Source organism: Eucalyptus grandis, chromosome 3, assembly GCF_016545825.1.
Source record: "Eucalyptus grandis isolate ANBG69807.140 chromosome 3, ASM1654582v1, whole genome shotgun sequence".
In the NCBI taxonomy this organism is placed as follows: domain Eukaryota; kingdom Viridiplantae; phylum Streptophyta; class Magnoliopsida; order Myrtales; family Myrtaceae; genus Eucalyptus; species Eucalyptus grandis.
Window position 1 is genome coordinate 53,796,388 of NC_052614.1, and position 24,765 is coordinate 53,821,152.

At 39.1% G+C, this 24,765-nt stretch overlaps 2 protein-coding genes across 2 annotated transcripts; both read right to left on the reverse strand.

The window, feature by feature from the left end:
- Positions 1 to 2,638: 2,638 nt before the first annotated feature.
- On the reverse strand, positions 2,639 to 6,246 carry LOC104439918 (G-type lectin S-receptor-like serine/threonine-protein kinase At1g61550). Its single transcript, XM_018870246.2, has 7 exons — positions 4,920 to 6,246; positions 4,743 to 4,844; positions 4,384 to 4,580; positions 4,098 to 4,308; positions 3,770 to 4,007; positions 3,254 to 3,404; positions 2,639 to 3,156 (listed from the first exon to the last, which is right to left on the reverse strand). The coding sequence occupies exons 1-7, from the start codon at positions 6,196 to 6,198 to the stop codon at positions 2,860 to 2,862; spliced, it is 2,475 nt and encodes an 824-aa protein (XP_018725791.2). The 5' UTR covers positions 6,199 to 6,246; the 3' UTR covers positions 2,639 to 2,859.
- A 3,526-nt stretch (positions 6,247 to 9,772) lies between these two features.
- LOC120291968 (cysteine-rich receptor-like protein kinase 25) lies at positions 9,773 to 10,685 on the reverse strand. The gene is made up of 2 exons (XM_039309788.1): positions 9,881 to 10,685; positions 9,773 to 9,780 (listed from the first exon to the last, which is right to left on the reverse strand). The coding sequence occupies exons 1-2, from the start codon at positions 10,683 to 10,685 to the stop codon at positions 9,773 to 9,775; spliced, it is 813 nt and encodes a 270-aa protein (XP_039165722.1).
- Between the last annotated feature and the right edge of the window lie 14,080 nt (positions 10,686 to 24,765).

Here is a 24,765-nt window from a genome sequence, read left to right on the forward strand (position 1 = left end):
GTGTCAATTAATCGGTAGACCAAGGTAGCAGATTTGTAATGCATGCAACGATTATGTGAGCCGCCATACCTCGGCTTTTAATTGTAATCTGAAACTTGTTTATCTTTGGAGAACCAGCTACAACTTAAAATGATAGAGGGACGGAAGTGTTTTACCTTGAATTCGTGAAGCAAGGGGTCCTCGGCTCTCACTCAACTCACAATATTTAGCAAAACTGACACAGTTTGCTCTATTAGTTCCTTCAACCTTCACTTGTTACTTAATGATTTTGGTTCCTCAAATCATAGTTTTTATGGTTTTTCAAGCCTAGAGAGAGTTGAAGGAAATGAAGACTAGAGAATGAGCTAGAGAAATGAAGGTGGAAATGAGAGAGAGAGAGAGAGAGAGAGAGAGAGAGAAGTATCTTGAATCCCTTGGGATAATTATTCAAAAAGTCCTAAACCTATTGTACGATAGCTAATTTAGTCATAAACTTTTCAATCGTGTTAATTCAATCTTAAACTTATTGTAAGGCAAATAGTTTAGTCATAAATCTTAACCATACTAATTTTGTCCTCAACTTTTGGATATCTTGTCAATTTATTTATAAATCTTTTAGCAATTTGTCAATATAATTCTTTTGGATAAGTTTGGTTGGAAATTGCCTAAGGACTACACTTGCAAATCATTAAAAGGTTTAGGATTAAATTGATAAATCGTCAACATGTTTAAGACTAAATTTGCATAAGTAAATGGTTTAGGATTGAATTGGTCATTTTATAATAAGTTTAAGAATTTTTGGACAATTTTTTATGAATCCATTTATATGGTTGCTTGCCAAGCCCATCTTTACCTAATTTAGTCATAAACTTTTCAATTGTGTTAATTTAGTCCTAAACTTATTGTAAGGCAACCGGTTTAGTCATAAATCTTTTAATTGTACTAATTTTGTCCTAAACTTTTGGATAGCTTGTCAATTTATTTTTAAATCTTTTAGCAATTTGCCAATATAATTCTTTTGGATAAGTTTGGTTGGAACTTGCCTAAGGACTACACTGGCAAATCATTAAAAGGTTTAGGATTAAATTGATAAATCGTCAACATGTTTAAGACTGAATTTGCATAAGTAAATGGTTTAGGATTGAATTGGTCGTTTTATAATAAGTTCAAGAATTTTTGGACAATTTTTTATGAATCCATTTATATGGTCGCTGGCCAAGCCCATCCTTACCCAATGATTTCTAACCAATATCCACTGGTTCAAAGCTCTAAAGTGCCTTGGTTTTTGTCCAACATTTCAAGCTTGATCCATCAAGTCTTTGTCACAAAAACCAGTCAACCAAGTCATGGGTTAGGCTTGGGCACACTATGCAGTCACATAAAAACGACGAGTATATAGTCATCGCTTGTCCATTTTGACTGAAATTTGTAGTGGAGTGAGCTAATACGTAGATTACAGTTATGTAAAATTTTCAGGCCAAACGGACATAAGAAACTCCCACTTTGATGCCTTCATATCATTGTTTATGGACTGCTTGCCTCGTGTAAGGATCGATCGATAACTTCCATTAATGCGAATTTGGGAAACGGTAACTTTTTGGATTAAGCCATGGGTCACATACCATTAGAAGAAGGGCTCATGCCACAAAAAGCAACATATTGGTACACCGATGCCACATTTACCCCAAATTAATTTTTATATAATAAAAACTTTCAAACTGGTAAATTTGTGTCACATTTATTATAAACTGATTTCTTATATAAAAAAATCCAAACTAATATACTCATGCCATATTTACCTTAAATTGATGCACTCATGCCCCATTTACTAAAAAAAAAAAAGAAAAGAAGAAGAAGCAAATCCATATTTACCACTATTTGGAGTAAATATGGGTAAATGTGGTGCATGTACACCGGTTTGGGACGTGACTATACTAATTTAGAGTTCTTTTTTATGATACAAAATTAGTTTGGGGGTGAATATGGCACTTATATTAGTTTGGGAGTTTTTTGTGAAACAAAAAATTAGTTTAGGGTAAATGTGTTATGGGTATACCGGTTTAGAGTTTTTGATTGTATTAGCCAATAAAAAGTTAGAGTCAAAGATGTTCATCGCAATACTTAGGCTTGCAAATTTCCAAGTTTGTTTGAGCCTTGAACCAAGCAGGAGAAGCTGCAACAAAATTAAAAAAGAAAAAGGTTTAGTCCTGGTGTTCGATCTACCCGTGAGCTCTAGCACCTTTGTTGATCAAAGTTTTTGCCGCTGAGTCTAATATGATAACTTAGAATGCTCTATTACTGTGTGCAAAAGAAATGCAATGAGAAATGTAAATGCATGATGACGCTATGTCAGTATTTTTAGTTAGGGGTCGAATTTTGCCATTATTAACATATTTGTTACTTAATCTTTATGAAATGCATATGTGATACCTATCTCTTGACATAGGTCCAAGATACTAAGATTACAATGTCCATAGTTTCTAATTGTAGAGATGTGCTGATAAAAATGTCAATGCAAAATGGCGTGCAATCGCAATTTTTGCTGGGGGTCAAATTTTGTCGTTTGACAAAGAATTTGATCCTTGAAAATTTGAAATGCATGAATAATCTTTTGGAAGAAAATTTAACTTTCAAATCCTCTTTAAAAAGAAGCTCTAACACCTTGCTTCTGCTTACAAATGTTCTGAACGTTTGTGCGTCCTTGCCCACCTAACGCTGTTCTACCAGAGAGCTAGCAACTCAGATTCCCTCACAATCTCTATGTTTACATCATATATCCACGTAAAAGTGCAACAAATTATCGCATATCCATGCTGCTTAATTTGGTGAACACTGAACCCCTGGAAAGATGAATTGATAGTGAAAATGCATTTGAGAATTTTATCTTCCTTCAACTGTAGTAATGGTGATGGTATTAATCGACCGGATGCTTTCTTGTTGTGATGGGGATTCGTGCGAGCGTGAAAATGTATATGTCGGTTGCTTTGGCTGTGAAAGATTGGACTCCCCATTCAGCATTAGAACCACGGCAAACATGTTGGGTCTATCTTTGGCATGGTCTTGCGTACAGAGAAGCCCTAACTGAATGCATCTCATCACTTCTGACACCAAAAATGCATCGGCAATGCCTTCATCCATTAGATCTAATCCTTTGTCTTCACACCACAAGTGCCAAGCCTGTAACAACTAGTTGATTGTCAGAGTGTTTCAAGGACTACCAATGGTTGGAAACTGAATGGAGGTGTAGTAGTTCGAAGTTAGATCTTGCTCTTACATAAGAGAGGAGATTGAGATGTTGCCCTGGGTAATCTAAACTTGTGTTCTTCTTGCCGCTGATTATCTCCAATAGCAGTACTCCAAAGCTATAAACATCAGATTTCTCAGAAAATATCCCACCCATGGCATACTCTGGAGACATGTAACCACTGTAGACAAAATAATATAGGTGAAGCATTCTTGAAGTACAGTTCAAACAAAAAAAATCATAGGCTAGAGGATGATGACATGAGAGATGAGAAAATCGGAGGGTCATAAACATCCAACTTGACGAGCATTGTATTTCTCATATCTTTTAGCATTTGCATTGCGGCGCTGGTCTATAATTACCTCGGAGTGAACTAACATATTGGAACCATTGGATGTACATGGAAGAGTTTTCTCGGTAATAGTAAAGCAACAGTTGGGACATGTATGAAGGGAAAGCTGAGCAAATTATATTGCTAATCTACTTTTTAAGGTGATATATTGCCTCATGAGTAAGTACTCCTAATAGTGATGATAGAAAGCTTACCGTGTCCCCACAATTTTGTGAGTATTTACCAAAACTTGAGTGCCTTCAAACATCCGTGACAGCCCAAAATCTGAAATCTTGGGATTCATCTTTTCATCCAAGAGAATGTTGCTCACTTTCAAATCCCGATGTATGACTCTAAGGCAAGAATCGCGGTGGAGGTAAAGCAGCCCTCTGGCGACCCCCTGGATAATGTGGAAGCGTACACTCCAACTAAGTTTTGCCTTCTCTTTTGAATCTGAACAAGGTCACAAACAGAAGAAATATCTAGTTTTAATACCGGATTTTGTTGAAAGTAGGAATAAGTTCTTCAAAGAGTGAGACTAACCAAAGAGGAAGGTGTCCAAGCTCTTGTTGGGCAAGTACTCATACACTAGAATCTTTTCCTCTCCCTCAATGCAGCAACCAAGGAGTCTCACTAGATTTCGGTGTTGAAGTTTGGAAATTAGAAGAATCTCATTCTTGAACTCCGCTATGCCTTGGCCTGAGCTGCTTGAAAGTCTCTTTGCTGCTATCTCCTTACCATCGTTCAGTTTTCCCTGTTTAAAAAATGAACAGCACTATCAGATTTTGGATAATTTCCTTATTTCCCTCAGAGAAGGATTTTCTTTTACCTTATAAACCGGGCCAAACCCTCCCTGCCCGAGTTTGTTTTTCACGTTGAAGTTGTCTGTTGCGAGGCGTATGCTATCAAAGTCATAAACGACCAATTTTGATGTATCATCTTCCTTCATTTGGTCTTTCCAAGCAGTGTCCCTTAGCAAATCTTCTGATGTAACGAGCCTTGGGATTGTCATTTTCCTAAACTTCCCTGCATTTTACAGATAGAACGAAATCAACTCAAGATAAGCATGAGAACATCAGTAGCAGAGCAGGCTTTTGAAGCTGTGGTTCTACCAATAATTTAAGATTCTTATATTGCAGTTAGCGCAAAATCACCCTTAAAAAGAACAAACTGTACATCTTTTATTACCTCTCCACTTTGAAAGACCACATACTGAAATACCAGCTCCAAATAAAATGATGCCAGAAATAGTACTTAGGATGATGATAAGTTTTGTCCGCGTAGGTACACCTGAACCATAGAAAATATATTATAAGAAGCACAGGAAGTGCAAAACCAAACTTGTATTGATTCAACCATTTCAACCTGTATCCACACCTGCACTCGCATCCACAAGTCGAATAAATAGATCTTCGCCACCCATGGAGAATTGCTGAGTATCTAGGAGGTCTTTACTCCAAGCCATACATCCTATAGCATTCACATAAGAAAAGGCCAAGCACGAGCAGTTTTCTAGGCACCAACTTTGACATCCTTCCGCATTATCTATCAACAAATGATTGGCGGAATCTGGCAATTTTATTTGTCTCATTTGCACGAACTTATCTTTTTCCATAGTTGTTGAAGCTGTTGCACTTGCAGATTTCTGACAATTCAATTCCATTTTCCTAAGGCACCCTCTGGTCCAGTTTCCTCTGTTCCATTCTTCATCTGATCTAGGTTTAAAACCTTCTAAGCATCTGCACATGGGTGAACTAGACGGATTGCAAACTCCAAAGGGGCCACATATTCCATAAATTTCACAAGGTGTAGTTGGTGTTGGTGCCTCCCAGTATTTCGTCCAGACATCGGACCAATAAACTGACTTTAGAGATCCTTCAGAAGTGATGAAAAAATAGTGAAAGAAGGGGCTGTTATTCTTGAGGTAATAATATGTGGTTCCCTGGACATTATCTTGTTGCAGATCGTAGTTTATGTTGGTTATGTTTGGTATTCCATTGAACTTGGTTTTTTCCCACTGTCCACTTCTCCAGTAAGGACTTGATCCATTCCAAGTGAAAAGCTGAGGTGCTTTCTCCGATGTCACTCCCACGACAAAGCTTCCGAGTGAGGGATCATCTTCGCCTTTCCAGGAAGTCAAGTTTAGTTTCTTTCCTTTTTTCACATTTACTCCAATCTTCATGCTTGGCAAGAGAGTATCTGTTGGCTCATCAAAGCTTTCCCACATTATATTCTTTTCCCTGTCTTGAAGAACAAAGTTTCCAAAGTCTGAAAGCAGTGCTTCAGAATAATTCGACTTTGCCATGACATTAGTAGACCACACAGTGTTTTGTCGCCCATCAAAAAGCTTCAGATTTCCATCTTCGCCAATTATTAAACTTGCAGATTGATCTGTAGGTCCAAGTGGCTTGTCCCTGTTGGCCACCCAGACAACTTTAGAGGGAGTCATTTTCTTGTACTGTATTCCTACGTACTGCTTTGTTGATCCTTTAGGCGTGAAGAACCTGAGCTCAAAGATTTGACTGCTAGAGACAAGGGTTTGGTGCTGAAACAGTGGACTTGATGCAGTTATGCTGTAAATTGTGTTGCTTTGAAGTGCTTGAAGCAGGGAGAAGACAAGCAAAGAACACAAGTGCAGAGTCATTGGAATTATTTGGAATAGATTCAACAAGTATATGCGAAAAAATGCCTTGGGAAATTTCACCTCTTATAAGCAAATCAAAATGGATAGACACAGAATTGTGAAAATGACATGATCAGTGCCATAACTTTTGTACCATGAGCAGTGCCATTGGGAAATCGTCTGACGTTGCGCACTTGGGAAATAATGTCATCTAGAGTGTTCATAATCAATATCATTTAGCCATTCCTTGACCCAAATTGACAAATTAAGGCTAAATTCAACTCAAACCCTAAACCCAAATTAGGTCCAATGGTGGTGAGTCTTTATCCTGCGGGTGCCGCCAAAGGATACCCTTGGAGCGAAGGCGCTAGAGGTGGCATTGTTGCTGATTCTGAAGGGCCACCTCAATGGCAATCCTTCCAAATTGTGGTAATGTAGCTTTCTTCCCGTGGGCATTAAACTGAAATTTCGGATGTGATATTGGAGATTTTCCCTTTGAGGGCCATGGGTAATACCATGTGGAATTTGGTGTTCTCTTGAATTGGTTCATCCATATTCAAGATGCTTAGATTTGGGATGGGGTTGATAATTCACAAATTTTGCCGATGGGGTTGATATAATTCACAAATTTTGCCGATTGTTTTTTAATCAAAGTAAGGTTACCGCGGAATTATATTTTCATTTTAGGGTGTGTTTGTTTCACGGAAAACGTAACGTTTTTGGAAAATGTTTTCCGGGAAATCATTTTCCAGGAAAATGATTAATTTTCCTTTGTTTGGTAATATGTGATTGAAAGTATTTTCTGGTGTTTGGATCACATTTGAAAAAAAATTGAATGACATTTGACCTAACAATTGACAATAGTGTGCCTCTTACTTCCAAATTAATTTGTTGAGTCCATGACCTTTTTTAACTTTATAAATTTTTTTTTATAAAAATCGAAATTATAATTATTTTTTCTTTTTTCTTTCTTTTTATTCCTTCCTTAGCTGGTGGTCGGTAGGGTGACGGCCGGCTGCCGGTCGGTGACGGGCCAGGTGAGATCGAGCCTCGCCCGACGTTGGCGAGCTCGAGGCTCGGCCTCGTCAACGATTGGCGAGGCTCGAGCTCACCGGCGTCGAGTGAGGCCTCGGCCTCGCCGGATCGGCAAGATTGAGCCTCGCCCGACGCCGGCGAGATCGAGTCTCACATGATGCCGATGACCTCAAGCCTCACCGGATCCGGTGAGGCTCGGCCTCGCCAACGGCCCAGGGAGGCTCGAGCTTGCCAGCATCGGGCGGGGCCTCGGCCTGGCTGGATCGACGAGATCGAGCCCCGCCCAACATCGACGAGCTCAATCTCGCTTGTGGCCGGTCGCCGGCCGTCATCGTGGCCGGCTGGCCGAAGAAGAAGAAAAAAAAAAAGAAAAGAGAAAAATAATGATTAAAAATTAAAAAATATATTTTTAAAAATAAATAAAAAATATATTAAAAAGTTAAAAATTCGATTTTTTAAAAATATTTTAAAAAGAATTATAAAAATTTAAAAATATATTTTTATAAGAATAATTGTTTGTAAACCAAGCATCAAATCTAGACTTTGGTAGATTCGGAAAACATTTTCCGGTCCTTTCAAAGGGAAATCATTTTCCTGAATTTAAGCTTTGTTAGAAAAACGTTTTCTGTTGATTAGGAAAACGTTTTCCGTTTACTCATTTTCTTGAGTGAATCAAATGCCGGAAAATGAGGAAAATATTTTCCCTGAAAATGTATTCCGTGAAACAAACACACCCTTAGTTACTTTGACAGCTACCCTTCTCTCTCTTTTTTTTTTTTTTTTTTTCCTTTTTATCATTTAACTTGAAAATGACTTGTAGATTGTCATACGCTCATCTCAGCAAAAGGGATCATTTGAAAGAGGGAAAATGATACTATACATATCATAACTTTTCAATCAATCGTTTGAGTATCATAATATTTTAAAAGATATTCATTTAAGTGACTAGTAATTTCTTTTGTTGAAAAATTTGAGGTATCATTAATTTGACATAAAATCATGTGACGTGGCTTGTTGGATAAGTAATATCATCAAAAGTGTGCAGAAAGGACTTCACTTAACCCTTTCCTTGCACCAAATTGACAAGCAACTTATTGCTCAAGAAATTGAGATGAAAGACATCGCCATGAGCCCACTGCATACCCTATCCTACAGGGCCCTGAGTGCTGCTGCTTGAGCTCGCAGCCTCAAAGGGAAAATCTCCAATGTCAATACACATAAGACCGGTCCATCTCACGAAGAGAAAGCTACGTTACCACAAATCAAAGGAATTTCCATTGCGGCGACCCTTGAAGACTAGTAGTGGCGCCTTCTCCCCAAGGATGTTCTTTGGCGGCACTTGGGGGACAAAGACTGGCCGCTGTTGGACCTAACTTGGGGATAGGGTTAGGATTTGAGTTTGATAAGCCCCCTTCATGAATTTGGGGGAAATGTACCAAAATAGTTCTAAACATTTTGTATTGGTACAGGTATCAATTTAGTTCTAAATTTTTCAATTGTACCAATTTAGTCCTAAACATTTTCACATTGGTACCAATTTAGTCTATCCAGTTAATTTAAGCCGGAAAATGCCGACGTGGCCACCGGCGGTTTTATGTGGCGTCATGTGGACAAATTTTATAATTTTTATAATTTTTTTCAGATTTTTAAAATTATTTATTTCTTTTTTTCTCTTTTTTTTTTTTTTTTTTTCCTTTTCTCCTTACCCTTGGTTGGTGAGGTCGCCTATTGGCCGGCGAGGGCCTTTGTGCCCTCACCTGGCCAAAGACAAGGGCGCGGCAGCCCTTGCTCGTGGCGGGCGAGGGTGTGGCGGCTCTCGCCCAGATCTAGGCGAGGTCGCGGCAGCGAGCATCTCGTCTCCTCTAGTTGCGAAGCGTCTCTCCCTTCTTCTCTCAATCAAGCTCAACGGTACTCTCTCTCTCTCTCTCTCTCTCTCTCCCGCACACCCACATGCACGCTTCCTTCCGCCCCTTGCTTGGATTTGGGCGGGGGCTGATGCCTTGACCAACTCGTGGCCAGCGATGGTCGGCTGGCCGACGACCTCGCCAGCCAAGAGGTAAGGAGAAAATAAAAGAAAAGAAAAAGGACAAAAGAAAAAAGGAAATAAAAAAATAATTTAAAAAATCTGAAAAAATATAAAAAATTATAAAATTTGTCCACGTGGCGCCACATAAGACCGTTAGTGGCCACGTCAGCAATTTCCAACTTAAATTAGCCGGATGGACTGAATTGGTACCAATGTAAAAATGTTTAAATTAAAAAATTTAGGATTGAATTGGTACCAATGCAAAAGGTCTAGGGTGATTTTGGTACTTTTCCCTCAATTTGGGGTAAGAAAGGACTAATGACTCATTCTACACGCTTTTGATATCATTTCCTTGGTGAGCCATATCTGATAATTTTATATTAAATTATTGACATGTTAGAATTTTGACTAGTGATGTCACTTAAGTAAATTTCTTTCAAATTTATGATACTTAAGTAATCAATTAAACATTTATGGCACCGTGTATAAGGATTATGACACTTATGATATTTTCTTCCCTCTTTATTAAAAGGTTCACTCCACTTATTCAAAGTATAAAGTAGGATAAGTAGTTCGCTAGAAAAAAAAAAGAACAGATCTTTCCGTTATGACAGAAGACAAAATACAAAAACAAACATGTACCTTTACGTCTGGTCACGGGAGCATGAGGAGAACGAAGGTAGGGCGGCGGAGGCACCAGCGCCACCATGGCCGAGGTATTGTAAAATGGGTACAGCTCGAACCTCATGCTGCAGCTTGGAGCGAACAACCTCCCACCTTGCTTCCCTTGTGGGAGACCCGCGATTCTTGCCTGGAGGCACGTGTTGCACTCCAACACCGTCAAGTCCGGTGTGCACTGTGCGAGCGTGTACAGCTTCTGCAAACTCGTAAAGTTTGCCTCCGCAACGGCAAGTTTCTTCCCCGACTTGCCGACTGAAGCCCTCGCAGCGATGTCGTCCATGGTCTCTCCCAGGACTAGCATGAACTGGGATGGATTGGTGATGTTCCTGGTGCGGTACGTCTTGAAAGAAGGCACTTGTTCCATGACCGAGTAGATGGACCCATCGGAGTACCTCAACATACACTCATCGTACCAGATCATGGAGACTCGCTGGTTGGGGCATCTTTGGAGTATATCCTGTTTTCCAGTGGCCACGCAGTCGCTGCACGTGGAGATGTCGATGTCGCCGCGGCAGAGGAAGAGCCCATAGACCTGGTCGGGATGGTTTTGGCCAACAGTAGCATTGGCGAAGCCATCAGCGCCATCGGCGGCAGCAGAGGCGAGGGAAGAGAGGAGGGTGTTGAGGTTGGATTGGTAGGCGGAGTTGGGAGTGAAGAGGGTGGTGTTTGGGCAGTAATGCCGTAGAAACGTGGGTGCTGATTCAGTACCTACAAAATTGATGAAGAAGAAGAGAAGAGAGAGGGAGATGGTGAAGCAAGAACTCATTTTTCTGTTGATGAATACCTTGGTCTTGCTGCACAGGAACGGAATTATGGGAAGAAGAAGAGCCACGGTCTGCTCTCCTATATATCTTTGTCGTGGGAACTATTTGGAAAATTTAGTACGTGTATTAAACGGAACCTAACCCAGACTGCCAAGTCTGTTAAATAATTATGGGGTTAGACATTCAAGCCCTGAATATTTACACCCGTTGGATTGTCAATCTATCTTTGTGACTGATGTAGAAATGGTTGTAATCCAATGGCTACAAATGCAAGCAAAGTCGAGCCTAGTGGTGTCCCAGTGGTAAAGCTAATTAATGGGAAATTGACATGTAACAAATTCTATATATCATAGTACATTCTTAATAATATCGTAGAGAAGTATCAGAATATAGACTCATTCTACTAATGGCATTTGGTAAGATGTTCTTTTTCTAAGCGGGACTTGTTGTTCTTGCTGTTTTTTAATATATATTTGATACAATTAATTAGATTAAGTCTACACAATAAAATTTTAACAATCTTCTTGTTAACTCTAATGTGTGCTCTATCTATACATGATATTTATGTCCAAAACAAGAAACTCATTTTATGAAACCTACTCAAACTAGGAAATCACTAAACTAAAAAACCGATTTGTAGTAGGAAACTTAAATTGGGTTCCTTGAGACACTCAAAATATTCTAATAAATCTCCACCTTGGATCAATATTTGTAGCTCATTGCACCATCTATTAGGGCATATATGTACCCCACTAAAGACCTTCGCTCATCCAAGTCACTGGCGTTATATGAATCCATGTAACCTCTAGCCATACTATTATTGTCGTCCCTTCAACATGCTATACCAACATTTGTTGTCCCCTCTAAAGTAAGTAATACTCAATAGATGTATGTCTTACCACATAAGAGAACACCTTGTTGTAGTGAATGCCTTGTCACTAAGTATATCTCTTTGCAACAGATCTTGCCTTATACCTCACTACCTCGACACCAAGAATGCTCTCCTTTCGTTGATAGATCTATTTGCGCTTGACAATCTTCTAGCTATTGGTTACTTTGATTAGCTCCTATGTTTGATTGCGATGGAATGATTCCTTCTTGTAGATCATAGTTGCTAGCCACTAAGAATGAGATGAGAGAGAAGAGAGGAGGGCGTTGAGGTTGGATTGGTAGGTGGAGTTGGGAGTGAAGAGGGTGGTGTTTGGGCAGTAGTGCCGTAGAAACGTAGGTGCTAATTCGGTAGCTGCAAAATATATAAAGAAGAAGAGAGAGAGAGAGAGAGAGAGAGAGAGAGAGAGAGAGAGAGAGAGAGAGAGAGAGAGAGAGAGAGAGAGAGAGAGATGGTGAAGCAAGAACTCATTTCTACATTGATGAATCCCTTGGTCTTGCTGCACAGGCACGGAATTAGTGGAAGAAGAAGAAGAAGAGCCATAGTTTGCTCTCCTATATATTTTTTTCGTGGGAACTACCCAGAAGATAAATCTGGTACATAAAAAAAAAAAATTGCCGAAATATCTTTGTTACTGATGTTCAGGTGGTTGTAATCCAATGGCTACAAATGCAAGTAAGGTCTTGCTTAGTGAAATATTCTATTTGTACACTAGAAGTGCTAAAACATGTATACGACGTTGATTTTGGTGCCAAAAATTTCCACCGGCTCACTTAAGTGTTGAATTAGAAAAAGAAAAGATCACTTTGTGCCATCAAAGAGAGATTCCGGCCAAATTGATTACGTGGCTTTTATATTAATAAAAAATAAGTTGACATGACAAAAATTTTAAAATGCAATCTATGTGGAATGGCATAAATGATGTTGTTTTTTGTACTCCTTAAGAAACAACATTTCGCCATCATATATGGACTACCTTTCAAAAATGATGCTTCATAGCTCTGGCCAAAACGACATTGTTGGAGGGGGACTAAAATTAGGGCATCGATATGTTCTTCCCACATACGAAGCATGTTGCTTGCTCGACGCCCACGGTAGCTTGCTCAATCACCCAATGTTGCCTGCCCAATGTCCCTTGGCCGCTGTCATAGTTGTGCTGTCATTTGCTGGCCATTACCAAAGCTTCTTATCAGACTCAGTAATTCACAATAACATAGCACTCATCATCTAATTCGCTTTTTGTGGAACAAATGTGAGTGTTGCTAAAGCTTCTGCCCTCCATTTGCAAGATCGAGCTAATAATTTTGAGGGAAAATCAAGTAGGTGCTCAAATTGCTAGTTAGGTTTTTCAACTTCCAATTCTCAATCAATTTAGGGATTTAAACAGTGTCGTTTTATTTTTTGCATGCTGATTGTACTATTCAACAAGCCATGTGGCTTCAAAAAAAAAAAAAAGTGACACGTTAGATTTTGGCCAATTAGATCGGAGTTGACATTGAAAAGATCATTTTTCAAATTTTAAAATTTAAGTGATTCAAAATAAACTTTTGGCATTAAAGTGAATGCCATACATAAGTTTTGGCACTTTTACTATACTTATGTCTCTATTTGTCATAGTGCATTTTTAATCATATCGTAGAGAAGTATCAGAATATAGACTCGTTCTACTAATGGCAAGTAGGAAGAATTTCTGATTTTTACATGGGACTCGATTTTCTTACTCTTTTTTAATATATGATGGATGTAATGAATTAGAGTAAGTCTATACAATAACTTCTTGTGTATCATGTGGTCTATAGAACCATATGTAAATGATGGATGAGATTTCATACAGATGAATATTAGACGAGGGACACCAAAGCGAAAGCTGAGCAATTTATGGTCAAATATATTTTATAGGAAACGTGGAATTGAAATTAGCTTCAACAGCACAACTGAAAACTTCAAAGCTGAAATATCGCCTTTTTAGGAAATTTATTAAAAACACATTATTGCGAATCGAAATTCAAGGGTCGAGTTTTGAACTGTGCGGAAGTTCACGAATCTTGTGATTCAAGTCAAAAGCGATAGAGCAAAATTATTAAAAAGATTAATGACGAACAGTAATGACACAAAATATTCATGTGATTTAGTCTGAGTTTCAATATCTATTCTACTGGGAAAGCATGCCACTTCCATTATGAATTCGCATACCACTAAGTATACAAGCTCAATAGCTCAAGTATGGGCTCGTTTGGTTCGGCTTTTGGGGAATGCATTTGCCAAAATGCAAATACTTTTGGGTAAATGGGGTTTTCCGAAATACAAATATCGTTTGGTAAAATTTGCATTGAGATACAACTTTGGCCAAAATACCGTTTGGTAAAATTTGTATTTGTAAATGACTTTTATTAAATTAAAAAAACAAAAAAACTTTTGTATTAATTTTTTTGAAGTCCGGCCACCGGACCGCTAGATCCAGCGGTCGGACCGCCAGATCCGGCGGCTGGATGGCGGGCGCGACCCCGGCAACGATCGCTGGGGTCGCACGACCTCGGCGGCGTCGCTGGCGTCGGGGTCGCGTGACGCCGGTGACCGTCACCTGGGTCGCTCGCCGGGGTCGCGCGACACGGGCGAACGTCGCCGGGTCGCGCGACCCAAGTGTTGCCGAGGTCGGCGACCGCCGAGGTCGGGCGACCCTCAGGCGGCGGTTGCCGGCGCCTCGCCGCGCGCGCGACCCTTGGCCGGTGGTCATCGGCCTTCGGTCAGCTTCTTCGCAGTGGTGTGAGGTGATTTTTGGAGAAGATGAATAGTACCGAACTTGCATTCCGGAGACGCAACTTCCCAAAGTACCTCCGGAGATGCAACTCCCAAAGTACCTCCGGAACTGCATTGGGCTAAAGGCCCTTAGAGCCACTTGGAGATGCAATTGCATATCGCTAAAGTCGTCCAAAAAACCGAACCAAACACGTTTGCATTTGGCCAAGGGACTTTAGAGCCCAAATGGGCTTTCCAAATGCCCAACCAAACAGGGCCTATGTCTCCCAAAGCAAATGTACGAGTGTTATATCATAGTCTCTTAAAGGCAATTCATTTGGAAAACTAACAAACTTAAAATTTTAACAAACTTCTTGTTTACTCTTATGTGTGTCTCCACCAAATAGAATTCCATATTTTATATATACATGATATTTATATCCAAAAGAAGGAACTCCTTTTAAGAAACCTACACAAAGTAGGAAATCACTCAAACTAAAAAACCTATTTACAGTAGGAAGCTTACTTAAATCGGGTTCCTTGAGAAAATAAAAAAATATTGCAATAAATCTCCACCTTGGATCGATATTTGTAGCTAAGTCGTAATGCTCATCATCTATGTCAGCTCTCCCAATGCCCCAATGAGTGATCATTCTCTATAGACCCTAATTGAGCTCCAACAAGGCTTAAGCTTTGCTAGAGGAATGAGCTTTGTCACCATGTTGTCAAGTTCTCCACTGTCACAATCCTTTGCACAACCGCCTTGCCAATTGCCATGAAATCTTGGATAAAATAGTACTTGATGTCAATATGTTTTGTCTGTTCGAGATAAATCAAATTCAAAGTGAGATATATCTTATCTTGGCTATCACAATGTATGGCAACACTTTTCCGCTTCAACCCAAAGTTCAAGAGCAAATTCTTCAGTCATATCACCTCCTTTGCTATGAAGGTCTATGCATGCACTTTGCATCAGCCGAAGAAAAGCCCATATTATCCTATAAGGGCTTTTTCCAACTTACTACACCACCTACCAGCGCATATACATATTCTACTTAAGACCTTCACTCATTCAAGTCACCGGCGTGATCCAAATACATGTAACCCCTAGCCACACTATTGTTGCCGTCCCTCCAATACACTATATCAGTGTTTGTTGTCCCCTTTAAACATCTTAGGATCCACTTCATAGCTTCTCAATGAGTCTTACCATAATGCTTCATATAATAGTTAACAACATTCCCAACTTGTAAAATATTGGGCCTAGTATATAAGATGGAATGCATAATACTACCCACTACACTAGAGTAACGAATGTGGGACATATGCTCCTCTTAATCCTTAGTTTATGGTGATAACTTATTAGATAGTTTAGAGTGCACTATTAAAGTCATACTGATGAATTTTGCCCACTACATGTTAAACCCTCCACAATCTTTTCAATATATTGCTTTTGAGAAAGACACAAAAACCATGTAGCCCTATCATGCGAAATCTCCATGGCTGGTATTTTCTTTGCAGAACCTAAATCTTTCATTTCTACTTTTGCTTCAGAAATAATTACAACAACAAAAATTTCATAGTGGTTAGACAAGCAAAAGCCCCTAATAAATACTAAAAATCCTAGTCTTAACTTTGATACCAATTGTTGCAAAAATAACATGGAAGCAACATTTCTTGTAATATAAGTCAAACACAAAAGAGTGAAATTACTAGAGAAATCAATAAGAAACGACAAGGACATTAGAAAATCCTGTGGTTTGGTCCGATTGTAGGTACTTACCTTGTGGGAGAGCTTGCTATCAAGAAATCCCTTATAAATCAGAAAATACACAATTAACAATCACTTGATTGTTTATTTGTTCCGAGCCCCCAAGTACCCAAAAAAAAGAAGAAGAAAAAACAAGAAAAAAAACCAAAAAAAAAATGTTATCTCACAATTTCTTACGAATAACTTACATAAAAAATTCCCACACATGTAATTTTAACATTCTTCTTGTTTGCTCTAGTTTGAGTCAACTGAGTAGAATTCTATCTCCTGTATGCCATGATATTTGAATTCAATATAGAAAACTCCTTTAAAAAATATACTAAAACCAAAAAACCTACTGAAATTAGGAAACTTACTTGAATTGGGTTTCCTTTACAAACTAAAGACATATTCTGGCCTATTTAGTTCAACATTGGAAATGGGCTTTGGGACTCTAAAGTCCCTTGGGCAAAGGAATGGTGTTTTGTTCATTTTATTCTAACCTTGAGGAAATACAATTGCATTTCCAAATGCCTCTAAAGGCCTTTACCCCAAGGTAGTTTTGGAGGTACTTTGAAAAGTAACATTCTTGAAATGCACTAGTGTTTTTTTTTTCTTTCAACTTTGTTCTTGCTCAATTTCATAATTCTGGAAATGTCATCGAAAACCCTAACTTGTTGGTGAACGTCTTAAATACTAGCGAAGCTGGTTGGAGGCCGTTAAGTTTTGTCGGCAAATAGTTTGATTTTTTTTTTTTTTAATTAGCAAAAGTCATTTACAAAGTGTCATTTTTACTAAGTGGTATTTGGGTTAAAGTTGCTTCCCAATGTGTTTTCAAAATACAATTTATCAAATATTATTTATATTTCCGAAAATTCCTTTAGCCCGAATGCACTTACATTTCCCAAAATCGAACCAACGTGGCCTCTAAAGTGAGCACTTAAAATTTGGAAATTGATAGTTTAAATTAAAAAAAAAAAACTATTAGATAGCTTTTGTTTCTTCGAGAAGGTCAGAACAAATTATCACGAGTCAAGACAAATTGGTCAGAGATCATCCTTAAAGTCAAAAACATTGTAGCCCATTTATAAATATGAAAGCGACGGGAGTTGGGGTTAGTTAGGCCATCAATAATCGGGGGACTCTTGCTCAAAAAATAAAAATAAAAATCGGGGGACAGACGCATAAGATGGACGCAAGTTGCGTTCTTCTTTGGTTTCAACTCGGTGGCTTCTTCTTTGGTTTCAACTCGGTGGCCCAAGGACGATAAGTCAAGATATGTATGCCAATGATGTTGGTGTAGAGAGAGAGAGAGAGAGAGAGAGAGAGAGAGGAGATGCGGATGAAAGTGATTTCGGTAACACCAATAGCTTTGAATTTTCCACAATGGCAATAGAATAAGCCGATAGATTAAATGGATAGTGACGACACAGCCTAAGGTTCAGATAGGGAAAAGTGTTAAAAAAGTCATAAATCTTTTTAATTAGTGTCGATTCAGTCATTTCCGGTCAATTTTGGCTGAATTTTGTTGACTGGACGCCGGTCGGCCTAAAGTGGCATGGTCGGTGCGACGTTGACAACTTTTAATAATATTTTAATAGTTTTGAATTTTTTTTTTGTTTTCCTTTCCCTCCTCCAGCCGGTTGCCGGACCTTGGTTGTCGGCCAGAGGCAACGGCTAGTGAGGTCGGCCTTGCCGGACCTCACTGACCACCTCGCTAGCGAGGGTGAGCCTCGCCAGCGCCACCCAAGCCACGAGGGCGACCTAACATAGGGCTGGCGAGGTCGAGCCTCGTCGAATCGCTGCTTGGGCGACACCGGCGAAGCTCGCCCTCGCCAGATCTAGCGAGGTTGACCCTCGCCGCCCAGTGTGAGGTCGCCCTCGCGGCCACTAGTGAGGTGGCCGGCGAGGTCGACCCCGCTGGTCGTTGCCTCGGCCGGTTGTCGAGGTCCGGCGACCGGTTGGAGGAGGGGAAGGAAAAAGAAAAATAAAAAGAAAAAGAAAAAGAAAAAAATTCAAAAAAATTAAAATATTATTAAAAGTTGTCCACGTTAATCGCTTGACGTCCAATTAGCAAAATCTGACCAAAATTGGCTGGAAATGACTGAATTGACACTAAGTAAAAATGTTTAGGACTAAATTGGTACAAAAAATGTTTATGACTAAATTGGCACAAATACAAAAGGTTTATGACTTTTTTTTTTAACACTTTTCCCGGTTCATACCCCTCCGAAAGCGTGTTTTGCTCGAGCTACTCATTTTATATGGGAAAGAAAATGAAATTGATGTTTTTTTTATTTCCTAGGTCACCATGCGACTCTCTGGCCTAATTCTCAAAGATACTATCCACTTTAATCAATCATATAGCGACTCCATGATTTTGTCTCTAGGAGGCTACTCATCTTGATAGGGTTCTCAACTAGACATGTCTAACATTGGATTTCCGACACTAAACCGTATTGCTCTATCAAAATGCACCGCTTTTGAGTTTGTCCAAATTTAGGCGTGGTTTCATAATTCCAAAAATGCCATCAAAAACCCTAACTTGTTGGTGAAGACCTTAACTACAGGCAAGCCACCACGAGCCTCACTTACGGTAGCTGAGTTCCATTGGCATATAGTTTAATTTTTTTTTTAAATTACCAAAACTTCTTTACAAAGTGTAGTTTTTGTTAAGTGACAATTAGGTCAAAGTTGCTTCCTAATATGTTTTCAAAATATAATTTACCAAACACTATTTATATTTCAAAAAACCCCTTTTGGCCCATAAGTATATGCATTTCCATAAAGCCAAACCAAACAAAGCCTCTAACATAAGCATTTAAAATTAGAAATTTGACATATTTTAGAGTTATAAAACATATGAAAATTGATAGTTTAAAGGGTTAATACCTTGAAAAACCTCAAACTGGTACACTTGTGACAAATTTACCCCAAACTATTTTTTTGACCACCAAAAACCCCAAACTGATATACTTTTGACAAATTTACCCCAAACTGGTACACTTGTGACAAATTTACCCTCTATTAGTTTTCATTAAATTTTATTATCAAATTATTAAGTTAAATGACACGTGACAGTTGACGGGTATACCAATTTAGGATTTTACGCTCCGTTTGTCACTGTTTACAATTTTTGTGATTTTTTTGTGGTATTAATCCAATTTAGCATAGGGTATATTTGTCACAAATTTACCATTTTGGGGTTTTTTGTAGTCAAATAAATTAGTTTGGGGTAAATTTGTCATAGATGTACCAGTTTAGGATTTTTTATAGTTAGTCGGGGTAAATTTATCACAGGTATACAAATTTGGGGTTTTTCATGGTCAAAAAAATAGTTTAGGGTAAATTTGTCACAAGTGTACTAGTTTGGGGGTTTTTCAGGGTATTAACCCTAGTTTAAATTATGAAAAGCTATTACATAGCTTCTGTTTATAGGGGAAGGTCATAACGGAGTATTACGAGTCAAGTCAAACCGGTCTGAGATGAGTTCGTCCCTCCAGTCAAAAGCATAAAAGTCCATTCCGAAATATTAAAGCGAGAGGCGTTGGGGTTGGTCAGGCCATCAATATTCAAGGGACAGACCATTTCAACGCGGAGGTTGGAAGAAGAAAATTCAAGATATGGATGCCAGTGATGTCGGCGTAGCGAGAGGGAGAGAGAGATGGGATGAAAATGATTTTGGTGACGCTCATAGCTTTGAATTTTCCATTACGGCAACAGAGTAATCTGATATATTAAATCTTATTCATACGATTTGATGCAACACGGCCCAAGGATCAGTCCCCTCCAAAAATGTTTCAGTCGAGTTACTCTCTTTTATTTAGGAAAGAAAATGAAATTGATGTTTTTTTCTAGGTCTTCATGCGACTCTGACTAATTTGCTGGAGGTATCACTCAGTTTAATCCATCATATACCGATTCCACGGTTTAGTGTATAGGACGCTACCCATCTTGATAGGTTTCTCAACTAGACACGTTTTGTCACACGCCAAATCCCGACAAAAGGAGGAATGACATGGCCATCCTTCCACCCGAAGGAAATAGACTGTAAACACCCAAATTCAACTTTCAAAAGTTTCCGTCAGTACTGCTGTCATTCTATTGCCCACTAATCGAGGAATGTAAAAAGATTTGGAAAGAGAGAGGTGAGTAACCACAGTTTAGTGAGTAGTGCGTATTGCTTCTAAGCAGACAAGAAACCACTACACACACACACACACACACACATGTACATATGAAGCAATACCATAAACTCATAATCCAACACTTTAATATACATATCAAATCACATATGAGTTGTTTCATTTCAATAAACTTTATATAAATAAGAAATACTCATTTACATCCATCGTCATAACATAAATATCAATGATCAAGTCCATTGATTAATCTCTATAAAAAATCATGTCGATGATCCATTTTATCGTCCAAACTCGTACCACATCATATCTCAACACCCTAGAGGTGGCTCCCACGAGGGTTACATCATCATATAGCACTTAGTCTTTGAGTAGTACAAGACCTTAGAGGTGGCTCCCACGAGGTTTGTATCACTGTTTAGCACTTAACCTTTGATAAGCACATATCAATGGTATAAGGCCCTAGAGGAGGCTCTCACAAAATTAAGTTATCATGTAGCACTTAGTTCTTGACCAACGTATATCAATAGTACAAGACCCTAAAAGTGGCCCTCACAAAATTATGTTATCGTTTGGCACTTAGTCCTTGACCAATCCATATCACAATTAGTTTCATAAATTAAAACATAACCTTTCACAAGTCAATTCTCTCCACAAAACCAATTCAAAATCCGTATCATAAATCGATTTCACATACCGAATCAAATCACATTTCATAACCATACTTAAGTTAACGCAATTCTTTCACAAAAAGGTTTTGCAAACCCAAAATATATCCCATTTGCCAACTTTGTTCATCAGACAATATAAATATATATTTCACAATACATTTCTCACACCATTTTAAAGCGTCTTTCTCATTAAACTTTTCCCAAATTGTTAAAGAACCATTGATCCGCAGTTTAATTCGTTCCATAAATTAATTCGCAACATAATTCACAATTTAAACTTTCACGACAACATCCATAACAAGTTTCTCAAACCATTGATCCGCAGTTATGCATCAAATATGCTATGAATATTACTTTTTTCTTTTAGCAAATTCATAATGTGCACATACCTCATACTTCTCATTTTCAAAATATGAATTTACAAATTCAAAGAAGAGATAGCACCACACGCCTCGAACCCCGGGCACGCGCACATCCCTCGGCGGTTGATTAAATGCGACGTTCCCAGGACGCATTGCCGACCCCTTTCTTTTTATCTTTCAATTAAGCACATGCGGAAGCGAATTAAACAAATACCCGAACAACCAACAAACATAGGGATAGTCAAACATGCAAATGACTTTTTCAAAAACCACACTTTATATACATACCAGGTTAACCTAAGGGTTAATATTTACAAGTCTATATCCAAAAAGAAAACCTTATGCCACCTACTCTCCGGACCCTTCAGCCTCGGGTTCCGGGTTCTTTACGACACCCTCGGGATGTTGATGTCCATAGGCTGAGCTACTTCCCCATTCTCGGTTTCGATAGTAGGCCTGTGAAAACCCTGCAAAGAACCCTTCCAGACCCCATTGGGCTCGTTAAGGAACCACGCTTTAAAGCAATGAGGCACCAGGTGAGGTAGGTCCTCATTGACCCAAACCGTGGTCACCACTAACTCACGGGTCCAGGTGGTTCCGAGAATAGGAAAGAAGGTAGACTTAGACTTCATCTCCCATAGACACCCAAAACGAACGTGACGCCAGCACTTCATACTAAGGACCTGAAAACATTTAACCACAATGGGGTGAGATAAATCTCAATGAATCAAAATCCTAAACCCCGATTAGGACGCAAATTCACCTAGAGGTAGCTTAAACAAGCATCACACACAAACTTATCTCGTCTCGACACGTCCCTACACATTAGTGCGTCACATATATCATATGAATACAACAAGCGTATTTAACAAACTGGAACACATCATATCCATTCACCAAATTTTCAAATGGATCCAAATTATAAGGTAAAATTGTAATGACACGTTCCATGCCGTGCCACACAATTTTGCCCTATAATTAGGTGCAACTATTGCAACCACTCAGGTGTGTTCCAGTTATTTACGACCCATTGGCCACGGCCAACTCAACAGTCGGTGGTCATTCGGCATAACCGAGTATCGTCCCGCTCTGTCGGGCACGGCAACGTCTACACCTAGACGACATTCCATAAAGGAGCATTGGCCCAGCCTCCACTGCGACTGGCATTCGTTGACATTGGGCATCCGAACTTAATTAGGCATCTTCTACCCGACTCTCATCGGGTGACGGTTTCCGATAGCTATCACACGCACATCCATACTTGGCCAAGAACACCGTACTTTGCACTCAAATACCTCAATTTCAAATAATGGACTTGGCCAATTTTCTTCGTATTAAAAATTACTGATAAAATAATTGTGTGGTCACATATTTAAATCAAACCATTAACCACAGTATGCTCCCAATTTAAATTCAATGATTTTATATAGTATATAAAAATTTGGCGTCAAAAACCGACACCTGGTATTTTTCTAATTAAATACCCAAAAAATCAATTTTTGCAATAATAATTACCAACTATCACCAAGCACTCAATTGCACATAATAGCAGTCAATTTCACATATAAATTCAACCATGAGAATCAGCGTAAAATTTCACTAAATGGCTATTCGTTACAATTTACGCTAATTATAATTGATTAAATAAATTACAATTAAATTAAATTAATCTAATTTAATTAAACTAACCATGGTTAATTAAACTAACCATGGTTAACTAAACTAATCCAAGTTAACTAACTAACCTAGGGTAGGCTAACTAAACTAACTACCTAACCAACCTAGTTATACTAACCAAACTAACCTAACTAGGCTAATTCATCTAACTAACTAATTAGCACTAATCCTAATTAACCCTAATTAACCGCTAAGTGCAATTAACATCCTAATATGAGATTAGGGCGTTAACTCACTAGATTAGCACGGCGGCAAGCTCATGGCGACGACGGCACAATGGTGACCAAGACTCGAGGCTACCATGTCTCCAACGGAGGACCGACTGGGGCTGAAAAGGCCAGGTGAAGCCCACGGCCAAGTTGGAAGTTCGGTTCTGGAGCTGATGGTCGGGGCTACAGCTCGTGAAGGTGGCGATTTCACTGGTGGTTGCTCAACTGAGCTGAGACGGATGGCCAAGGGATGGCAGCTGGCTGAGGCTGGACACGGCTGCAGCTAGCTTAGGCGCGAAGCTAGACTGTGGATGGACAGTCATGGGTAGTTAGTGGCTCGGATGGGGACTGGCAGGGCTGGCAACCGGCTCGGACGGCTGCTAGATGCTGGCACAAGTGGCATGGGGACGACAGCAAGGACGAGCGGACTGGGTAGTGGGTGTGACGTGAAGAAGAAGGAGAAATGATGAAGATGAAGAAGCGGAGGGGTTCAATTGGCTGAGCAGAAAGGAGATGCACGCACAAAAGGGGGGAGAGAGAGAAGAAGAAGAAGAAGCCATGAAGGTCAAGGCTTTGGCCAATCCAAGGCCAAGCAAAATATCCCAATAATCATTGTTATGCCCCAAAGTCTTTAGCCACAATGTCAAAGGACCCTCCAATGGTTAATTTCCTTCCAATTCTTCACAAAACAATTCATTTTGGTGGCCAAAAGTCCCATGGCAGCAGTCCATACGAATTTTGCTTAAATTTCCTTTTTGTCGAAATTGATTTTTTCACAAAATTCCGGGCTCGACGGAAGTTCTCTAAAAGATGAGACGATGTCCTAAAAATAAATCGTGACACGCTTGAACCTCCGATTCTTGAAATCAAATTCAATTTCATGGTTAAAATCGACTAAACGCGATTTTAGTACAACCTAACCTACCGGGGAGCTTTTAGGGATTTTAGCGCGTTTGACCTGTGGTCGATAATTTTCAATCTACGTTTGTGCATCTTCAACTCGTAGTCGACTCTTGGTTGTCGTAAAAATCTCAAGATTTCAATTATGTGTCCCAATTATAAAATCGATAGAAAATTGAGTTATTGCTGTTCGATGTGAATTTCGCAATCATGCATAATCACCCGCAATTCAATTACATGTTTCTGTCGAATCGACCTATATCTAATCACTAATCGATTATAATGATGTCGTATTGACTCTTGCCGATTATTATGGTCGAGCAATCGATTTCTGATCAAATTCTCAAGTTTGCCGCATTTATATCCCTTAACAGTTTCATCTAATAAATTAGTTAACTCGTGAATGGCCAACTCAGAGAAAAAGGACTATAAGCGCGTCGAGAAAATGGCCATTTTATATTATCGAGACGGGGTCGAAATTCAGGATATCACATTAAAACCAAGGAAAACACTACCTCAACTACAAGATGGCTTACATACACTTAAACGCTAACAAAACAATTGTTACATGCTAACAAATTGCTCACCTGAAGTGATTATTCAAGTCGTTCGCAACGTGGATCTTAAACATGAAATCCTAAAATTTTGCTTCAACCAAACCGTTGCTCGATAATGACTCTCAACAAATTCTACGGCTCTATGATGCCATAAATCATCATTTTAAAGAGATTCCATAACTCAACAAG

What these genes read in the sequence shown, in the direction of transcription:
- LOC104439918 (XM_018870246.2), bottom strand. Translation starts at nt 6,198, where the DNA reads ATGACTCTGCACTTGTGTTCTTTGCTTGTCTTCTCCCTGCTTCAAGCA. An exon ending in TGGTCTTTCAAAGTGGAGAG is followed by an intron (nt 4,581 to 4,742) that starts GTAATAAAAGAT and finishes TGTAAAATGCAG; the next exon opens with GGAAGTTTAGGAAAATGACA. An exon ending in CACAAAATTGTGGGGACACG is followed by an intron (nt 3,405 to 3,769) that starts GTAAGCTTTCTA and finishes TTTTGTCTACAG; the next exon opens with TGGTTACATGTCTCCAGAGT.
- LOC120291968 (XM_039309788.1), bottom strand. Translation starts at nt 10,685, where the DNA reads ATGAGTTCTTGCTTCACCATCTCCCTCTCTCTTCTCTTCTTCTTCATC.